This window comes from Orbicella faveolata, unplaced genomic scaffold, assembly GCF_042242905.1.
Source record: "Orbicella faveolata isolate gen_17 unplaced genomic scaffold, um_ofav_v1 contig_36, whole genome shotgun sequence".
In the NCBI taxonomy this organism is placed as follows: domain Eukaryota; kingdom Metazoa; phylum Cnidaria; class Anthozoa; order Scleractinia; family Merulinidae; genus Orbicella; species Orbicella faveolata.
In genome coordinates this window covers 11276479-11293431 of record NW_028301565.1, presented here as the reverse complement: position 1 = coordinate 11293431, position 16953 = coordinate 11276479, and the positions used below count along the sequence as shown (strand labels likewise).

Sequence of the window (16953 nt, the reverse complement as noted above, 5' to 3'; positions counted from 1 at the left end):
CCTTCCCACGTTAACAGTTTTGCTCAGTTGGCTGGCCTTCGGTACGCCGTGAGCTGCCCCGTCCTTCATTGAACAAATACAAATCATCCAGCGCACGATTCCACTTGCTGTGTCTTACCTGTCTTTGGCTAATCTTCGCGGTATTCCGAGTCACCTAAGTCCAGTCCCTGAACTATTTTGAGCCCTGGGCAAGGAAGGGATCGGAGAGTTCAGTGACAAGACTAGAGGGAAGTCCAGCTGCAATTAACTGACAGGGGCACACAACAAACCAATGAGTCAGAATTAATCAGGGACCATTATGACTTCGATTTATCTAACAAATAATCATTTCTAAAAAGGTTCCACTTACGGGCAAATTTATATCCGATTTATTCCAGAATCCTTCCCCCAGCCAGCAGACTGGGGACGAGAAAGAACATGGCAGGTCACGAAATGGAGAGCTGGATAATTTTCGATGGAAGTAGTCCCCTCAGCGACTTTCTTGAAAAAAACCGACCTTCCTCTATGAAGCTTGTAAATATGGCGGTTTTCGCAGGTGATCCTCAACGACGACCAACCGTGTTTGAATTCCCATTGTCGATTCCCGAACCTCAGAAACAGATACTTCTTGAAAGGTGGGAAAAATTAAAGACAAAGAAACGTGGGAAGATTACCAACGACGATGTGAAACATTTAGCAAAGAAACATTCTTACAAGTCAGGGAAGTGGTTATTCAATTGCCCAAGGTAGGAAGAAAAGTATAATATTTTTGTTTGGAAACAAGCGGTTCTTTCTGATCAGCGCTTCGCTCCTTTGGAGGCCGAATACCAATTTGACCGGAAGCCCGGAATTTTCGAAAAAATTCCAGATCTAAATTTACATATACCGGTAACTAGCGGTAATCAAAGATTAGTGGAGTGCGCTCGACGTCTTTAGTTGGTTTCACTTTGGTTAATTTCGTTTACCGATATTCAACCCATCTTTCTCAATCGACATTCATGCACGTATCCCCTGCGGAGTGTGTTGCGTGACACAACGCGATGCTCACGCAATGTGCTATTAGTACAGTACCAGGAGGAGAGCGTGAGGTTTTGTAAAACCAGAAAAATAAACGACTTTGTGACAGTCTAACCCAAGTTTTTACGTACGTAGTCTCAGGAGTAGTGTAAACAGGCTCATTCTCCACAAGAAACCAATTCATTTTAAAATTAATTCCAATTTTTAAAGTTTATACCTTTATTAATGATTGAGAAAGTCATATTACTGTGATTAGCTGAGAGCCGACCAATTTATATTTTTTAAAAGATAAATAAACATAAATTTGCACTGCAGTTGAAAATATTAACATGCGTGAATATGTAATTTTCTCAGTCATGCACAACCATTTTACCATTCAAGTTTTCTCTCACTGTGACGGACCAAGGAGAAAGAGGGACTGCTCTTGATATGGTATTTTTACACCATCAATTTAAGTAATTTAGATCTGAAATCTTGAAAAACTAAGAAAAACGGCCTGGAATCTGATGCAATAATATTTCCTCTGTATTACAGCACTAACATTGATGAAATTTGGACCAGTGTTGCCAAAGCAGTGGTGAGTGGCACCCTGGGAAGTGCTGCCAATGTGTTTACGAGTGACAACCAATTGATGGAGTATACTATTCTCATCTACAATGAAGATTTCACAAAGAAAGAGCAAGTGTGGGCTGTCGAGAGAAGTCTCAGGACTTTGGGAGTGACATTTACATTACGCTACAAGCCCAATATTTACACAACACTGGGAATTTACGCTGGTAACGAATGGCAATTAGAACCAACAATATATCATTCATGAATCTGCATGAAGAACATTACTTGTTGATCAGACGTGCAGTGACTACAAAAATGGTTTATGATAGGAAGGCGGCCCACTTCAGTAGCTTGGGTAGTGAAAGAGCTTCAAGAAGCAAAGAAATTGTGATTTGTATGTAACTATTACATTGATTTTAATAGTTTTACATGTAAATAGAAAATTCTTAAAAAAAATGAACAAAATCAAAATAAAATGTTTATGACTGAGAATGTTCAATATCTAAATAATAAGTAAATAAGTTAGCAAAAGCAAATTGTGTTGCCATACTCAGGGTTCAACCCTGACGCATAAATAAACTTACATACATAAATGACAATTTAAACATTTTCACCTGATGGAAATTTTAAATTCCTATCTTTGGGGGTGAATTAAAACTTCTACTTTTTGTCTAATATGTTATATGTTACACCATTGTGCAAAACAGCTAAAATTGACATTTCTTCCTGAGCTGTGGTTTGGCTTCACAGGAGTCCAATACGCACTGGAACACGCCCATATTTGTTGTGGAAATGCATATACTAGATGATAGAAAAAGTGCAAATGATTAGAGAAAACAGGAACAACTTTAAGAAATAACTGCAGGGTTACAGAACACTTTTTGTTTGTTCGCTTTTCGGTACATGTTTAAAAAAATGACAATTTTAATTGCTTATTTTAATCGGCACTCTTGGCACTATCAAGCCATTTCTGTACTCTCAGGATTAACTGGAACTTCAGTAAGAATTTCAACGACTCTGCTAGTTGTGGTTAGAAACTCAGTAACGTAAGTTGAATCCAGATTTATGGAACAAAGAGTCAAATACATGTACAAAACAAAGTTATAAAAGAAAACCTGCCCAATTCCTTACAAGATGCTGAGTGGAAACTGGATGTACAATACATAAAACGTTATAATAAAGAGATTGTTTGACATGACGAAAACAAACCTTCCATCATCCCACACACAGAGATCAGTCAATGGACCAGCTCCAGCACAATCAAGAGTGGTAATACATTCTGAAAATAATTGAAAGTCTTTTGTACCCTCACTTAAGAATTCATCTTACATATATTAGTAGTAATATTAGTTTAGTAGTTGTAGTTTATTAGAACTCTCTGGCAGTCTTAGGCTGAAGGTTTACATTGCACACTGAACTGATTCAAACTTTTATTCAAGTTTACAGTTAAGCTTAGATGAGAGACATATTCTTGGATCAGAAAAAGAGTGTTGGACCAATCAGAGGGTGTGTTTTCCAACAATGGTGTTGGAGATTTCTGTATAACAAGAAGCAAATACTCACAAAGCACTCATGATAAAATTGGGTCAAATTAAAAAAAGATGATGGTCGGAGCTAGGGGTACTCATTCACTCATATGGTAAATGTGTTTGACATCTACTCAATTACATGAAAAATTCAGTCTTAGCTCAGTTAAATTTACAAGCTTGGTATATTGCCAAAGCATGAGAATTGAAAAACCAGGAGAACATTACCAGAGGGCCTGACATTGTGGCAAATATGTTATGCCTTCACAGGAGTCCAATACAGGAGTTGGACTTATATTTTCTCTGTGCAACAAATTGCTGCAACTTACAAAAACAGTTGCTAATACATGTAATAGTGCTCTACAAATTGCAATTCAACAATGTAGTGCAACAAGTTGTACGGGAAATGTTGAACATATTACTAGTCTTCTCAAGGTACCTGTTCCTTCTCTTTCCCAGATTTTCACGGTTGAATCATGCGAGGCTGTAGCAATTCTGATAAACAGAAGCAATAGAAGAAATTTAAAACATTCAAATGCCATTTTTGAATACTATATTATAACATCAGTTCACTTTGTAAACAGCTGCATGATTGATTGGCTATGCAGGTGCATGACATCATGCTAACATATTTCTCAACTTTTCCAACAGAAATTTCTAATCTTCCTAGGAATTTGCATTATGTTTATTTGAGAGTTCCTTGCTGTCCTGTTCAGTAAAACATTACCCAGCAATACTGTTTACAGCAGAGCTCCGGCAGCCCAAAGGGCTGCCAAGCGGAGCCCCATACTCATATAGGAAAGAAAAAGAAACCCTTGAGTTGATTTTCTCATGGTCATCATGGCTAGTGGTATTGCTTGTGGGTGCGTACGCACGACGGCGACGACGGCGATGGAGTTGCCCAACATGGCGGCCATACTCCAAATAATAGGTTGACAGACATGCAGCCTTGGTTTACCTTGTACTTCCTTAATATCGGACATCCATGTTATGATCAATTGACACCTGTCAAAACAAGGTATCTGCTGACCAGTATCACGTGACCATATTGTGGGCTCAAGTTTACAACTCCTTGAGATCACGTGTTTTTTGAAGTTGACCGCTGACCAAGTGCTGATTATCGATTGGATCGCAGGCTCATATTAGGTTGCTTGTTGGAAACAGGGCAGGATTGCTCGGAAGGCGATTAACGCTAACCCAGGATTAAAAGTTAAATTGTAACTTTTTCTTCCATACAAATGTTTTTTGCTGTTTTGTTTTGTGTATAGGGTGATTATTAAAACTCAAAACAGAAGGCCAGACAATATACAGAAAACCTCACTGCAAAGTTACAAAACTCAAATCAAAATTCTAGGTTTTTCTGGGTTAGCTTCATAGGGCTTTGAACAACCTGGCCCAGGAACTACGCTTTTAGGCTGGCCTAAATCTATATATTAGCTTTGAAAATAAACTGTTTTTAATATACCACTTACAGATCTTTAGACCAAACATGTTCCAAACGAGGAAGAAAAATGCAAGCAGATGTAGTTTGGTAGTGGCCAATGTACCGACAGATCATTTGCTGTGCTCTCACATCCCAAAGCTGTCAATCAAACAGATTTGCTCTTAATTATTGAGTTATTTTTTTGTAAAAAAAATACCTCTTAGTCGGCGCGTCGGGTATGTTATGGACGGGTCAATGGGTGAGTGAGTGAGTGAGTGAGTGAGTGAGTGAGAGATGTATGTATGTCACACCAATCAGATTGGATCTACTATGAACAGCCAATCAAATTTCTTGTTGTAAAGGTAAATGGTACGTGAGAAACACAAGGTATGTATAAACACAAGGACTTTGGTAATTGAAAAATAAACAGTGACGTGTATGTTGCTGGTTTGTGATTTTTAGTCCGGTTTGGAGGGGAGTGTGACAGTTACATACGTACATTGGGTTGTTTGAGAGTGTATAATTTTCAGTGTAATGGTGGCTAGTTATGAACGAGATGAGTCTTGAGCTTTGAAGCAGTTCGTGAGTAGTAGGCAAATGGCACGAGATATTTTTATTTTTAATTACAAAGGGTAACTTGATACTTTTGTTTTTCACAAGGAGTTAATTCAATTAGAGGTCACGAATCGTCGGTTCTAGTTCTTAGGACATGTTTTAGAGGAGACGAGACTATTTAGATTTGAAGCAGTTCTAACGTTTACAATAGTAAGTGCAGGTAACGATTGTTTTGTTCTTATTGCATGCAAATATAACGAGATATTTTTATTTTTTAGTTACAATGGGTAATTTGACACTCTTGTTTTTCACAAGGTAGTAAATTCAATTAGAGCTGACGAATCGTCGCGACTTGTTCCCACGAGATGTTTGCTATTTTTAGTTACAAATGGTAACTCGACACTTTTGTTTTTCATATGGGAGTAAATTCAATTAGAGCTTACAAGTTATCGGCTATTGTTCCCAGGATATTAGACAAAAAAGAAGCTTTCCTTTCTAGAGTGTTTTTACGTCTCTGCAGTAGCAGTTTAATATTTTTATTTGATGGGCATTTTATGACATTCTTTTCAGTCCGATATTTTTAAAGGTAAAAAGTATAAAAACTGTTCAAAAGTTCTTTGAAGACTGTGTGGCACCAAGTTAAAGTGCAATTTAATTAAATCAGACTTTCGACGTATAAGAGAGGTTTTTTTCTCTTTCTTTAAATTTTCGGTAGTAGTGTTGTTGCGTTGTGTCGCGTAAAAAGGGTAAACTTACTACTCGTATAAAATGCGAAAAGTTCTCTTAACTTGAGTATTTTTGAGCAAAAATTCCTCTTGGTGGCTGGAAGGGCTCCCGAGGGGGTACTCCCAGAAAAATTGGTTGGGGGTGTGCGGCCCGCTTCCCAAAACCCTTAACCCTATTTATGACCAAAATCTGCGATATTCCTTACCCTATTTATGACCTGACCAAAAATTCGAAACCCTATTTACGACCTGACCCTCAAATCAAAACCCTGTTTCAGACCTGCGTTATAATTAGCTCCCTAGTTCAAACCAATGTTAAATTACCGTAAACATATAAATTTGTGAAGGGCTTTTGTTGATTTTCTTTTCGATAATGATGAAAAAGTGGCTTCTTCTTAAGGTGGTATGGTACCCTCAATATGGACCAAAAAGTTTGTTTAAATGTGGTAAAGAAAGATCAATTGTGTGCTATTGCACTCAAGAAGAGAAATTAAATTTCTAGAGTTTTACTCAAAATGACTGCTATGGAAACCAGCCACAGCCTTTTGAAGTAGTGTTTTATAGTATTGACGCCAACACTTCCTGCTCTTTTACAAAACAAGAATTGACTGTCAAATAAGCATATCATGTAAGTTTCTGTTTTGTTCTGTGATATGAACCTAAGTTTTGACAGTTAACTCTTATTTTCAGTGCTTTTTACAGCTTTATTTGGAAATAACCTTATTTTTTACCAGTGGACAAATCATCTCATGTCACGTGACAGACCTTAAAATGTTACGATTTTTTTGGTTTATATCATCACGACACTATTGGTCTTTGATGAACCCAAGTTTCAGAAATTCTACTTAAAAACCTTGCAAAGTAGAAATGTTGGCGCGAAGTCAGTCGGTACAAAGGTAAACTTTTGAGAAAAATGCACTTTAAGTTTCTTACACGAAGTATTAAGCATTTAACGAACCACAAATAGTGGGGGGGGGGTGCAGATTGGATCTCGGGGGAGGGGGTGCAATGGTTGTTCTATTTTGTAAAAAGTTACCGCAGTTGTGGGAAATATTCCTTGTCATAAGGGAAATGAATGAGCCTGTGATGGCAATTTGAGGCAAAGCTCTTCACAAATAATTATACCAATCGAGTTGTGCATGTCTTAAAAGTTTTTTCTAAATAGTTTCGTTCATATTAGTTAAAAATAATCTATATTTTTGGTCACGTTCTTATGGTAAACAGTCGTTGCTATGGCCGTTGCCACGTGAAAAAACTTATACCACTGTGTACTTTCCTTAAATTTCACACATCTGGAAGGAAATTCGGCAAGATCGTTTCAAAATGTTTTTGACAAGTCCTCAAGGGTCTTAAGTCTTGTATTTCCAAGAAATTGAATTTTTCATGAACATCGCCATATTTTGGGGTACCATACCACCTTAAAGCATACCCATATCAAGGCTAGAGTGCAAAAAACCGTACCCTATTTATGACCAAAATGACCAAAATTAGCTAAAATCGATACCCTATTTATGACCAAAACGGCTGGAAAACCATGCCCTTCGGGGCCGCACAGACCTATATAGCCCATACAAGGGAGTCCCCCCCCCGGGGGAAGGGCTACGTGATCGGTGAGTGAGGGAGTTATGCATGTGCGCGTGTCAGACCAATCACAGTGTGGGTTGTATCAAAGAAAGAATAAAATTGCCTGTTAGAAAATAAGATGGTATCTACATTAATCTGGAGACGTGTCAGATTACTGTAGTTTGTTCAGTCAAACATTTTATGGCTTACTATTTAGTTATCTTACCATTACCGATGTAACATCGTATGTACATCATAAACTCCCAGTTTCTTTCTTGCTGTACATCGCAACCAAAAAACCTTGTCAAATCAACCAAATCAGTACTGTAAACAGTTCCATGAATGCTCCTATCTCCGAGACTTATAGTTCACAAAAAAATAACTCTTGCACGCCTTGCGTGCCTATGTTTATAGTTGACAGTAAGAATGGTCAAGTCTGTATTCAAACCTACTGGCCAAACAGGATGGCACTTTCATTTATCTCTGGTTTTAGTAGCACCAAATAACTAGGTCTAACTGACTAGTTCTAGTCCTCACCTAGATGGGATGTTAGTCCCTTTACTTCATTCAATTTCCAGCTCCATTTACACATCTGGGTGTGCATGTTTGAGAGAGCACCGTGAGAGTTAAGTTTCTTGCCCAAGAACACAATGCAATAACCCCGGCCAGGGCCTGAATGCAGACTGCCTGAACTGGAGGCCGGCTGCAACTCCAACTTAGTGCAGAAAAAAGCTCCCACTTGTTTCCTAAATTTTTATATGGTTTAAACATACAGTCGAACCTTGGCTAACAGACAACTCCCATAAGCAGACACCTCTCTTAAGTGGACACTTTTTCTGGTCCTGAGAGTGTCCACTTGTGAGAGGTTCAGTTCAATGTAGGGCATGCACCTGTGTGAGACTTAAATAGTGTTTCATCAATAACAGCATAAAACAGAAATGTAACTCACAGTGGATTCACAGCCTTTTCCATTGAATCCATTGCTACATGTCAAAATAAATCGTCCATCTCTTGAGCAATCACAATATGTCTTCAAAATAAAAGCAATAGGCACCAATTACTAAGGGTTAACTAAATGTACCTTGAAAATTGGGCGGGGTGTGCAATGTTAGGTAATTGCTGTCAAATCCATCCTTCCCTTATTGGTGAAACCTCCAAAATGCTGGTTTAAATCAATGGGAAAAAAAATAACAGGAAAACAAAGAAACAAAAACTGTATCAAAGTCCTGCAGAGCATGCTAGGGACTCCAGATACATAGTTAGTGCCTGCCCACAATGACAGGAGATACTGGCTAACATCAAGGTCTACAATGCATGCAAAAGATGACAGTTACTAGTTAAAGTCATGATAATAATACCAGAAAGCCATAACGAAATGTAGATAAAGAAATAACATGGGAATTTGGATTGCAAGTACACATCTTAATTTAAAGTAATCGGTATACAGATGCCTTATTCCCTTAAATGTATGGAGTATGCTGTTATTAAAAAGTGTTTTTTTTCTGTATGAAATTCCCCTTTATGCAATTTTTGGTCACCTAAAGCAGTATCTTTCATGTTGCTTTGTGGATGCACTGATTTATAAAATCAAAACAAGAGTTAAAGTTCAAATATCATTTATAATAGCCAAAGCCAAACCTATGGACATTGAGTCGTAAATTAAATTATCTCATTCATTGGGCAGATACCAGCAGTTAACTTATTCTCCTAAGAGATAAAATACCTGAAAGTATTGCTGAGCAGGAAACGTAAATACAGGCTGCATGTTCCTTGTATCCCACACTCTAGAGTAAAAGGCAAAAACATTTACAGTGTCTACCAAAACATGCAGATAAGTCAATAATATAGTCATCTCAATCTCATCTCATCTTTCTTGCTCTGATCACTACTGTAACCAAGCCAAAACCTGCTGCTGCATCTTAAAGAAGAGTTTGTGTGGTTACACATAAATTGAGAAGGGTACGGGAAGAAAAAATAGAAAAACCAGGACAATCAAGAACCAGTCAGATGGTCATGCCCTTTTCCAATTGGCCTGGTCAGTGTCAAATACAATAATAAACATACTGTCACTGTACTATGTACCTTAGCATTTTGTCTTCCCCAGTTTGAGCAACTTGAGTCTGAGTTCCAGGAATCCATTTCACACAACTTACCTATAATTATAACCATTAGACCACAAAACAAATCAAAGCATACCTCATGAAGGTTATCTTAATTTAAACCCACCTTCTGAGACCCCCCCCCCCCACCCCTTGAAAAAAATGTTAGTACCTCCCAAAGCAGTTCCTTGTCAAGAGCTAACTTTCATGAATATGCCTAAAGAACAAAACAATTCTCACCAGATTTCTAGACACTTCCTTTTCACTGACACTTGTTTTTCTAGTGGTGTCCCAAAGCCTCACACAGTTATCTCTTGACCCAGAGAATAATAATGTTCCATCTACAAATTAAGGTCATAAGCATAGGATGGTATTAAAACTTTTTTGTTTTGTTTTAATTTTTGTTATTGTCAGGTTTTAAATCCTAGTATACAAATTAAATCACCACTTGACTTTCCTATAATCAAATTTATCTTTTCACATCAAAGTGTTGGCACCTGACTTGCTTCAAAACAGGGGCAAGAGGGAATTTAGAAATGCTCTACCAAGATGGCCATACACAGTTTCCTAACCTTTGTTCTAAGTGTACTTTCAAAAGAGAGGTAAAATTATAATCATGATGTATTAAAAATCAGCACAATACTTAGTAGACTGTTTGCAACTTGTAATAGTTGTGGACATTAAATTATGCAATATTTGTGGCTCTATTCTGCTACATGCATATATCTGAATGATGGCAACCATGACATTTTGATTACTGTTAATGATAACTCTAGCCTTCCTCACAAAGTACTGAGCTTAAGATGATCTCCTTCACAAAGCTCTAACAAGCTCTTGCTGAGATCGTCTTGCCATAGAAGATAAGTAACAATTAATTTATTTCAATAGAGTCTAGTGAGGTATGTTAGAAAAACATTGGGTGGCAAAAATAATGCATGAGAGTAAGAAATCTCTCACCTTAGCTCATGATAAGTCTTATGTACTTTAAGTATGCTGCATGTATATTCATTTGTCTGTCATGATTAGTATCATAACTGGACTTGTTTTAATCAAGACAGAATCTTTATGGGTTATTGACCAAGTGTGAGGTCAAGATGGCTGGATATTGGCCAAGTTCTTTTTTTGCATGTTTATGGCCAGAGACAGAGTCGAGGTCCATAAACTCACAAAAAAAGAAAGAGGCCAATATCCAGCCATCTTGACCGAACAAGCTTGGTCACAAAGGATTTATTATATGGCTTTCGGGGAAATTTTTCTTGCGGGACACGGCGGGTAGTCCCGAGCAGGCAAGATAGCTCCATCTTGCCCGCTCGGGTAGCCAATCACAGTACAGGATTTGATTCATCTTGCTCGCTCACGGAGCTGGCCATATAATAAATGCATTATGATTAAAAATCTATATCTGACTTTTAGCATGAACACTCACAGCATAAAAATATGAGCCTGTTATGAGCTTGGCAAATTGACTATTAAGGTTAGTGAGCATGTCTTCCCCAAACACACAAACACAGACATTCAAGCAAATAGCTAAATTGATGTCTTACCATCATTTAGATCTATAGCAGTTACCACCAGCCTGTGGCCTTCAAAGGTCAAGAGAGGATCATTTTTCTCTTGATGCCATGCTTTTATTGTTTTATCTCTAGAAGAACTATATACTGTGGCACCTACATGTTTTACCTGTGGAAAACAAGAGAGCAAAATAATAATATTGTCCTTCCTTGAACTAATCTACATGTAATATTGATAATATAAATTACCATAATTATACACGTGCTATCATCAATCTTGTTTCAACCACGCTTCAACTGTAGATAGTTTGCAAGTACAACCTTAGCTATTCAAATCATTTATTTCACAAAACTGATCACTGAGGGTATCAACCAGCACAAGCAGTAATGACACTGGTAAATATATAAACGTATGACCAACTTTTCTTTGACAGAATGAGTGGTCTCACAAGAGTCACAAGTTCTTTTACAATGCTATGAAAGTCTCAGACTCACTCAAAATATACCAGTCAGGGTGTCTCAAATTTATCATTTGCCATGACCCTGTGTATTATAAACAGCATACTCCACTAGCATATTTATAACTATACATACTTTAGTGACATCTCTTGTATGACCAGTCCACTTATGATGTGGGATACCTTGCTTCCACTCAAACAAAACCACTGACTGCCATATGAAAAAAAAAATAATAATACAAATAGTACAAACAATGAGGATTTTTCAAGAATACTGTATGCATTAAGTAATAATCTGCTGATCTGGAATTATAGTATATTGTCCATCTTATTTGAGTATCTGTACATGCAAAACGTTATTTATATGCTGAGTATTTATCATGACCACAAAAAGGCAAACCATTCACTTAGCCCCAAGACAAGTAGCCCGTAGCCTGTTAGCCCCCACCCTAAAGTCTATTAGCCCCCTCATAAGTCATTTAGCCCCCTCTTAACACTTGTCTTTTAACTCAGTAAATTATTCTTCAGTCATTCATCCAACCATAAAAGTTTGATAGTTGAGTGGACTATATTCTTTAAAAGCCCAATTTTAGCAAAAAAAAAAATGGGGACTTTTATCACTGAGGCAAAAAAGGAAATCCTTGAATCCTATCAGGTCATATTTCATCCCAACAGTGATATACTGTAGGACAAAAAAAGGTGGAGGAACAGAACCTTCTCCAGGCCTTTACAGAGCAACATGTTTCACCTTATATAAAGGTACATGCCTGGAGAGGACTCCCATATTAAAAAAGGTGCTCTCTGGAAATTTTGAAAAGAACCCCTAAGAGGTACCAAGATCCTGTTTTGTGGATGCTGCTTAAATTTTTTTTCACTGCTAAGAGGTACTAATTCTAAAACAACACATTATCTCCTGACACATTTTTTTTCAGCTTAACACCCTAAAAGGTACACAAAAGCTCCAGCTGTAGACTGTTTGAGGCTAAAACACCCTAAGAGGTACCAAAATTGCTCTTTCAACCCCTAAAAGGTATGATGAGCTCCCCGCCCTTTTTAATATGGGAGTCCCCCGGGGGAATGTGCTGCTTATCATGCCCTCTGAAACTGATATCCCTCTGGTAAGGTTACCATGGTTTTAGCTTCCAAATAGGCCCTTTGCAGGATCCAGTCACATGGTACGGAATAAATTATGCTAGGACACAAGTTACACAGTAGGACTTCTAAAACAAAGGTAAGTCGGGCTGGACTGGTACGAGTTCCCTTGTTTTGGAAGTCCCACTGTGTAACTTGCGTCCCAGCATAATTTATTCTGTACCATGTGACCGGATCCTGCAAAGGGCCTATTTCCATGCAGCGTTTATACACTGATGATCAGTACTTTAACACAGGAAAAGAACCCCAAAGATGTACAAAGAGCCTGTTTTGTGGGCATTGCTTGAAATTTTTTTCACACCTAAGAGTTACCAATTCTAAAACAACAAATTATCCCGTCTTTTTTTTTTCAGCTCAATACCCTAAGAAGTACCGCGAAAGCCCCCACTGTGGATCGTTTGAGGCCGAAACACCGTAAGTGGTAGTAAACCAGCGTTTTTAACCCCTAAAGGGTACAACGAGCACCCCCGTCCTTTTAATATGGGAGTTCCCCGGGGGGTACGTGCCGCTTATCACGCCCTCCGAAACTGATATCCCCCTGGTAAGGTCACCTTGGCTTTAGCTTCCTGATTTCCATATAGCGTTTATACAGTCAGTACTTTAACATAGGATTCAAACCTCCCAGGAAAATGACATACTTACGTAGTCTTTACTCCCTGTAACACAAGTTCCAGGTGCAAATGCATCGATACAAGTGACAGAATCCTGGTGAATTGGGTTGTATTCGGTTACCACTGTTTGCAGAGTCTTGCTCACTTCATCAGTCGAAGTTACACCATCATAACCCTCGGAGCGCCGGGGCTTGGATTTTCTCAGACCCATCCACAAACTGTCAAAACATTGAAAACAACCTGGCTGCATGGAAATGGCGATTATTCATCTGTTACGAGTCTAAAGCTCTGCAAAATCGTCAGAACATTGTTTTGTTTATGAGGTAGCGAGGGAAGTTTGTAAACTGCATAACTGAACATGCAGACTTCCAGCAGCTTCATAGATGCACCGTAAGTACGTGGTGTAACATCATGTAGTGTACTGACTATAAATTTAATAAGTGTCTCTCTGTCAGTAGCATCTTTGGAAAGTCCTTGACCCCATTGAATTAAGTTTTAGGAGTTAATCTGGTATTGCCTCCAAATCCATCGTTTTGATAATTGTTTTTGTTTTGCAGTTTTACAGATGATTTTTAATTCTCTTCATACCAGGCGACAATGTCTTTCGCTCTTCCTGATCAACCCCGGTTACACGAAGTTCAACGCACGCAGCTGTTTTCCTTTCTCCAAGTGGCAGTAAAGAAAAAAGGAATAAGACTGCCTCCGGTGCTGTTATAAAAACAATTTTAAAATGCAATATTCTGTGACTGGCGTGAACAAAATCAATATCAATCACCCGAGCAATCAGTATTTACCAAGCCTACAAAATTCAAGAGGAAAATTCAACTTCACCTTTTCGTTTAGCAAAAATTAAGTTTAGTCAGTTAGTTTCTTCTGTTTGAACCTCGATAGGTATACAGCGTTATGGCTACGAGTCTACGGCAGCGGCTATAAGGGAAACAAAACAATACCTTAAAAAGTCTTTCACCTTTCTCTAACAACAACATGAGTTAATTGTGTCATGTTCAAAATAAGAAGGTAAATGACTACAAGTGAAACAGGAGCTGTGTTTGGCAAAAAATGTCTGGTAAAGTTGTGCCGACTGAAAACTAATTCAGCAGATTAATCTTCTACCGTGACTAGCGTTAATATATTTTTTAGAAAAACCTCTTCAGTTTTACTCCAATTCTAGTTAATTCTTCATCTTTATAATTGGAAGTAATTTAACCTTTCCTTGAACCGTTTCTTATAAATTCTTAGTCGTATATATTTATTCGTTATATTTATTTGATTATTTATTTATTTGTTTATTTTTTTAAATTTATGATTCATTTGCTTATTGGTAAGAATCTTCAGGCTCCCCTGAGCACTTCTAAAAGGGTGAATGTAATAACAAACACTCTGTGAGCAGTTGGTATCTCCCACACCGAACGCACGTGGGGTAAATAACAAAGGGCTATAACAGCATTGTGAATTCAAGGTCAGAAAATTAAAATTACACATTCTGAACATTGAGTGACGATATTTTTAATTATTACTCAGCAGGCTTTCGACACCATGTGTACTGTAGCTAATTGTTTGATGTATGCTATAATGATGAAAGAGTTTCAAATCCGAAAAAATACTGAATACTTCAAGGAACTGTCGTAATGAAAAATAGCGACTGTCAGTTGCAGGTAGAAGCCAAATCTCTCGTCTGTAGGCAGTGAGAAGTTTATCAACCAAACTTGCAGTTTCATGCTTTCGTGCGTCGTTTTAAAATTATGTCCCTTTCTTCGTGGTAACTTGCAGTCAATACATTTATCCGTTTAGCCATTTCTGAGAATCCTTGCTTTAATCTTTTGGTGTCTTCTTGAATTAGTTCAACCTGTACTCGAACGTTTGCAAGTCTTGATAGAGTCGTTGTAAGCGAGCTGTCAGCTTTAATAACTTGTGACTTTATTTGAGCTTCCTCCATGCTGAGTCTAGTTCGACTAAGATTAACTTCTCCAGGTTTACTCCCGCAACAAGGTGTGTACTTATTAAAATCAAACAATCCTGAAGTCCCTTTGAAATATCGCCAGTTTTGAGATATCGACCAGTCAACTGCTCCTCGACACGTAACCTCATTCAGCAATGTCGACCTTTATGTCGAAAGGTAGTATAGATTAAAATCTGGCAAACCGAAATCCCCCGCATTCAAAACGACAAATTGTTGTCAAAATGAATGCCAGTTCGCTGTCTTGTCCACATATAAAGCAGCGTCCTGTGGCGTCGTGACGATAAACAATTCATAAACTGAACGTTGTGTGCGATATACAGACTAACACCTGCTAGAACGTGCTTAGTATTCTCGTAAATTTGCATAGCTATCGCTTGAATTTTCAGTGTGTTCTTTTGAAAACGTGCAATTCATCCTGTGGTTTTATGTTAAGTAGCTTTTCTGAAAAGTTGGCGAAGGCTTATGGTTTCACTCAAATAGATCTGTTATGTTTATTCCAAGAACAGGTAGAACCTGGGTATAGAATCTGTTTAACGAATTACAGCTCAGCAGAGACGAAACCACAAAAGATACACACAACGGCAAACCGCTAACCTCGGTAAACACTGATGCTTGCAGGACAGTGTTCAATACCTCTCTTAATCACGAGCAAAAACCATTTCATTTTATTATTTTTGTTTGCACGCGTATTCAACAGCGAGGAGTGTTCCTAATTGCTATAGATTCAGCTCCATTTGTCATTTTTACGACCTGTTTTAGCGCTATTTAGATTCCTTTTTCGATTGTAATCTCCACATATATTCCGCATATTCAGATTACCAGTCAGCGAGTTGTAAAAAAAATTCAAAAGAATAAAACACCGGTCGAAATAACATATATTATTTTAATTCTCTCTTTGTCGAGTTTAATTGTTCAAGCCAGGAACGAGGTTTACCTACTTCTTATCTAAGCTCTAATGTTCTTTCCTCGAACCAGTACATGTCAAACGATGAAGTATCGTTCAAGGTCCGGAAGCCTGTGACGCTTTCAGTATATCAGGTTTAATTTCACTTCACATGCTATGAAGGTGTTCAAATGTTTTCATTGGTAAATAAACAGAAAATGCGCGCACGCTGATTGGCTACGTGCGAATCCTGTTCAATTCATCTTCGTCACCAAAGCACTTCTATAGATGGATAGATAGAAACTTTGTTAAAGTGTCAATGCCTTGTAGCCTGGGAAAATCCCATACTAATTTGGGGACACAAAATAAATATAGGAAAAAAGAAACAATTATGTTACTCGATGTTAATTCCTGAAGCGAAAAAAAAAAAAAAAAAACGAAAGCAATTGGCGCAAATTGTGTCTTCAGTTTAAATTCCGGCAAACAGTTTTACGTTCGCTCGGCACTTTCATGGGGAGGTCGATAGCAGTGCAGCGTATATACTAGTTGAGCAACGCTTTCGAGGGGTATGCCATGAAAATACAATGACAAGAGGCATGTTCCATGGTATACCACGACAAAGCGCACAACTATTTGATACCATACCATAGAAAATACAGTGGCCAGCACAATCAAGGCGACATACACGTAGCGCATGCTGAGAAGGTTTGGTGTTATACCGTCGAGTTTGCCACAGCTTTAATTCCTGTATTCTGAGTGGCTGTGTTTTAATGGCACATATAACAATTATATTAACCAATCAGAGCACGCTCAAGAACAGTTCATTGCGGTCTGTGTTGCATTCTGATTGTTAGAAAAACAGTTTCATTAGATATAAACATTTTACTTTACATTTCCTAATGGACGTTTCCAATTACTTTTACTTAAAGTTTCATTTAA

General features: G+C 37.9%; 2 protein-coding genes across 2 annotated transcripts; one reads left to right on the top strand and one right to left on the bottom strand.

The window, feature by feature from the left end:
* The first annotated feature begins 239 nt into the window (after window positions 1–239).
* On the top strand, window positions 240–2040 carry LOC110056778 (UPF0696 protein C11orf68 homolog). The gene is made up of 2 exons (XM_089274987.1): window positions 240–725; window positions 1531–2040. Exons 1-2 carry the CDS (start codon window positions 418–420, stop codon window positions 1811–1813), a joined length of 591 nt encoding a protein of 196 aa, XP_089131113.1. The 5' UTR covers window positions 240–417; the 3' UTR covers window positions 1814–2040.
* Window positions 1198–13535, bottom strand: LOC110056777 (WD repeat-containing protein 31-like). The gene is made up of 11 exons (XM_020763311.2): window positions 13203–13535; window positions 11545–11619; window positions 10984–11119; window positions 9680–9780; window positions 9423–9493; window positions 9064–9124; window positions 8290–8370; window positions 4547–4656; window positions 3514–3569; window positions 2758–2827; window positions 1198–2349 (listed from the first exon to the last, which is right to left on the bottom strand). Exons 1-11 carry the CDS (start codon window positions 13419–13421, stop codon window positions 2256–2258), a joined length of 1074 nt encoding a protein of 357 aa, XP_020618970.1. The 5' UTR covers window positions 13422–13535; the 3' UTR covers window positions 1198–2255.
* Window positions 13536–16953: the final 3418 nt, after the last annotated feature.

Bases quoted from the DNA above. Each gene is read 5' to 3' on its own strand.
- LOC110056778 (XM_089274987.1), top strand. From the start codon at position 418: ATGGCAGGTCACGAAATGGAGAGCTGGATAATTTTCGATGGAAGTAGT. The intron at 726-1,530 runs GTAGGAAGAAAA...TCTGTATTACAG, and splicing joins TGGTTATTCAATTGCCCAAG to CACTAACATTGATGAAATTT.
- LOC110056777 (XM_020763311.2), bottom strand. From the start codon at position 13,421: ATGCAGCCAGGTTGTTTTCAATGTTTTGACAGTTTGTGGATGGGTCTG. The intron at 11,620-13,202 runs GTAAGTATGTCA...TTCATATGGCAG, and splicing joins TTACAGGGAGTAAAGACTAC to TCAGTGGTTTTGTTTGAGTG. The intron at 3,570-4,546 runs GTAAGTGGTATA...TCTGTTTATCAG, and splicing joins CATGTTTGGTCTAAAGATCT to AATTGCTACAGCCTCGCATG.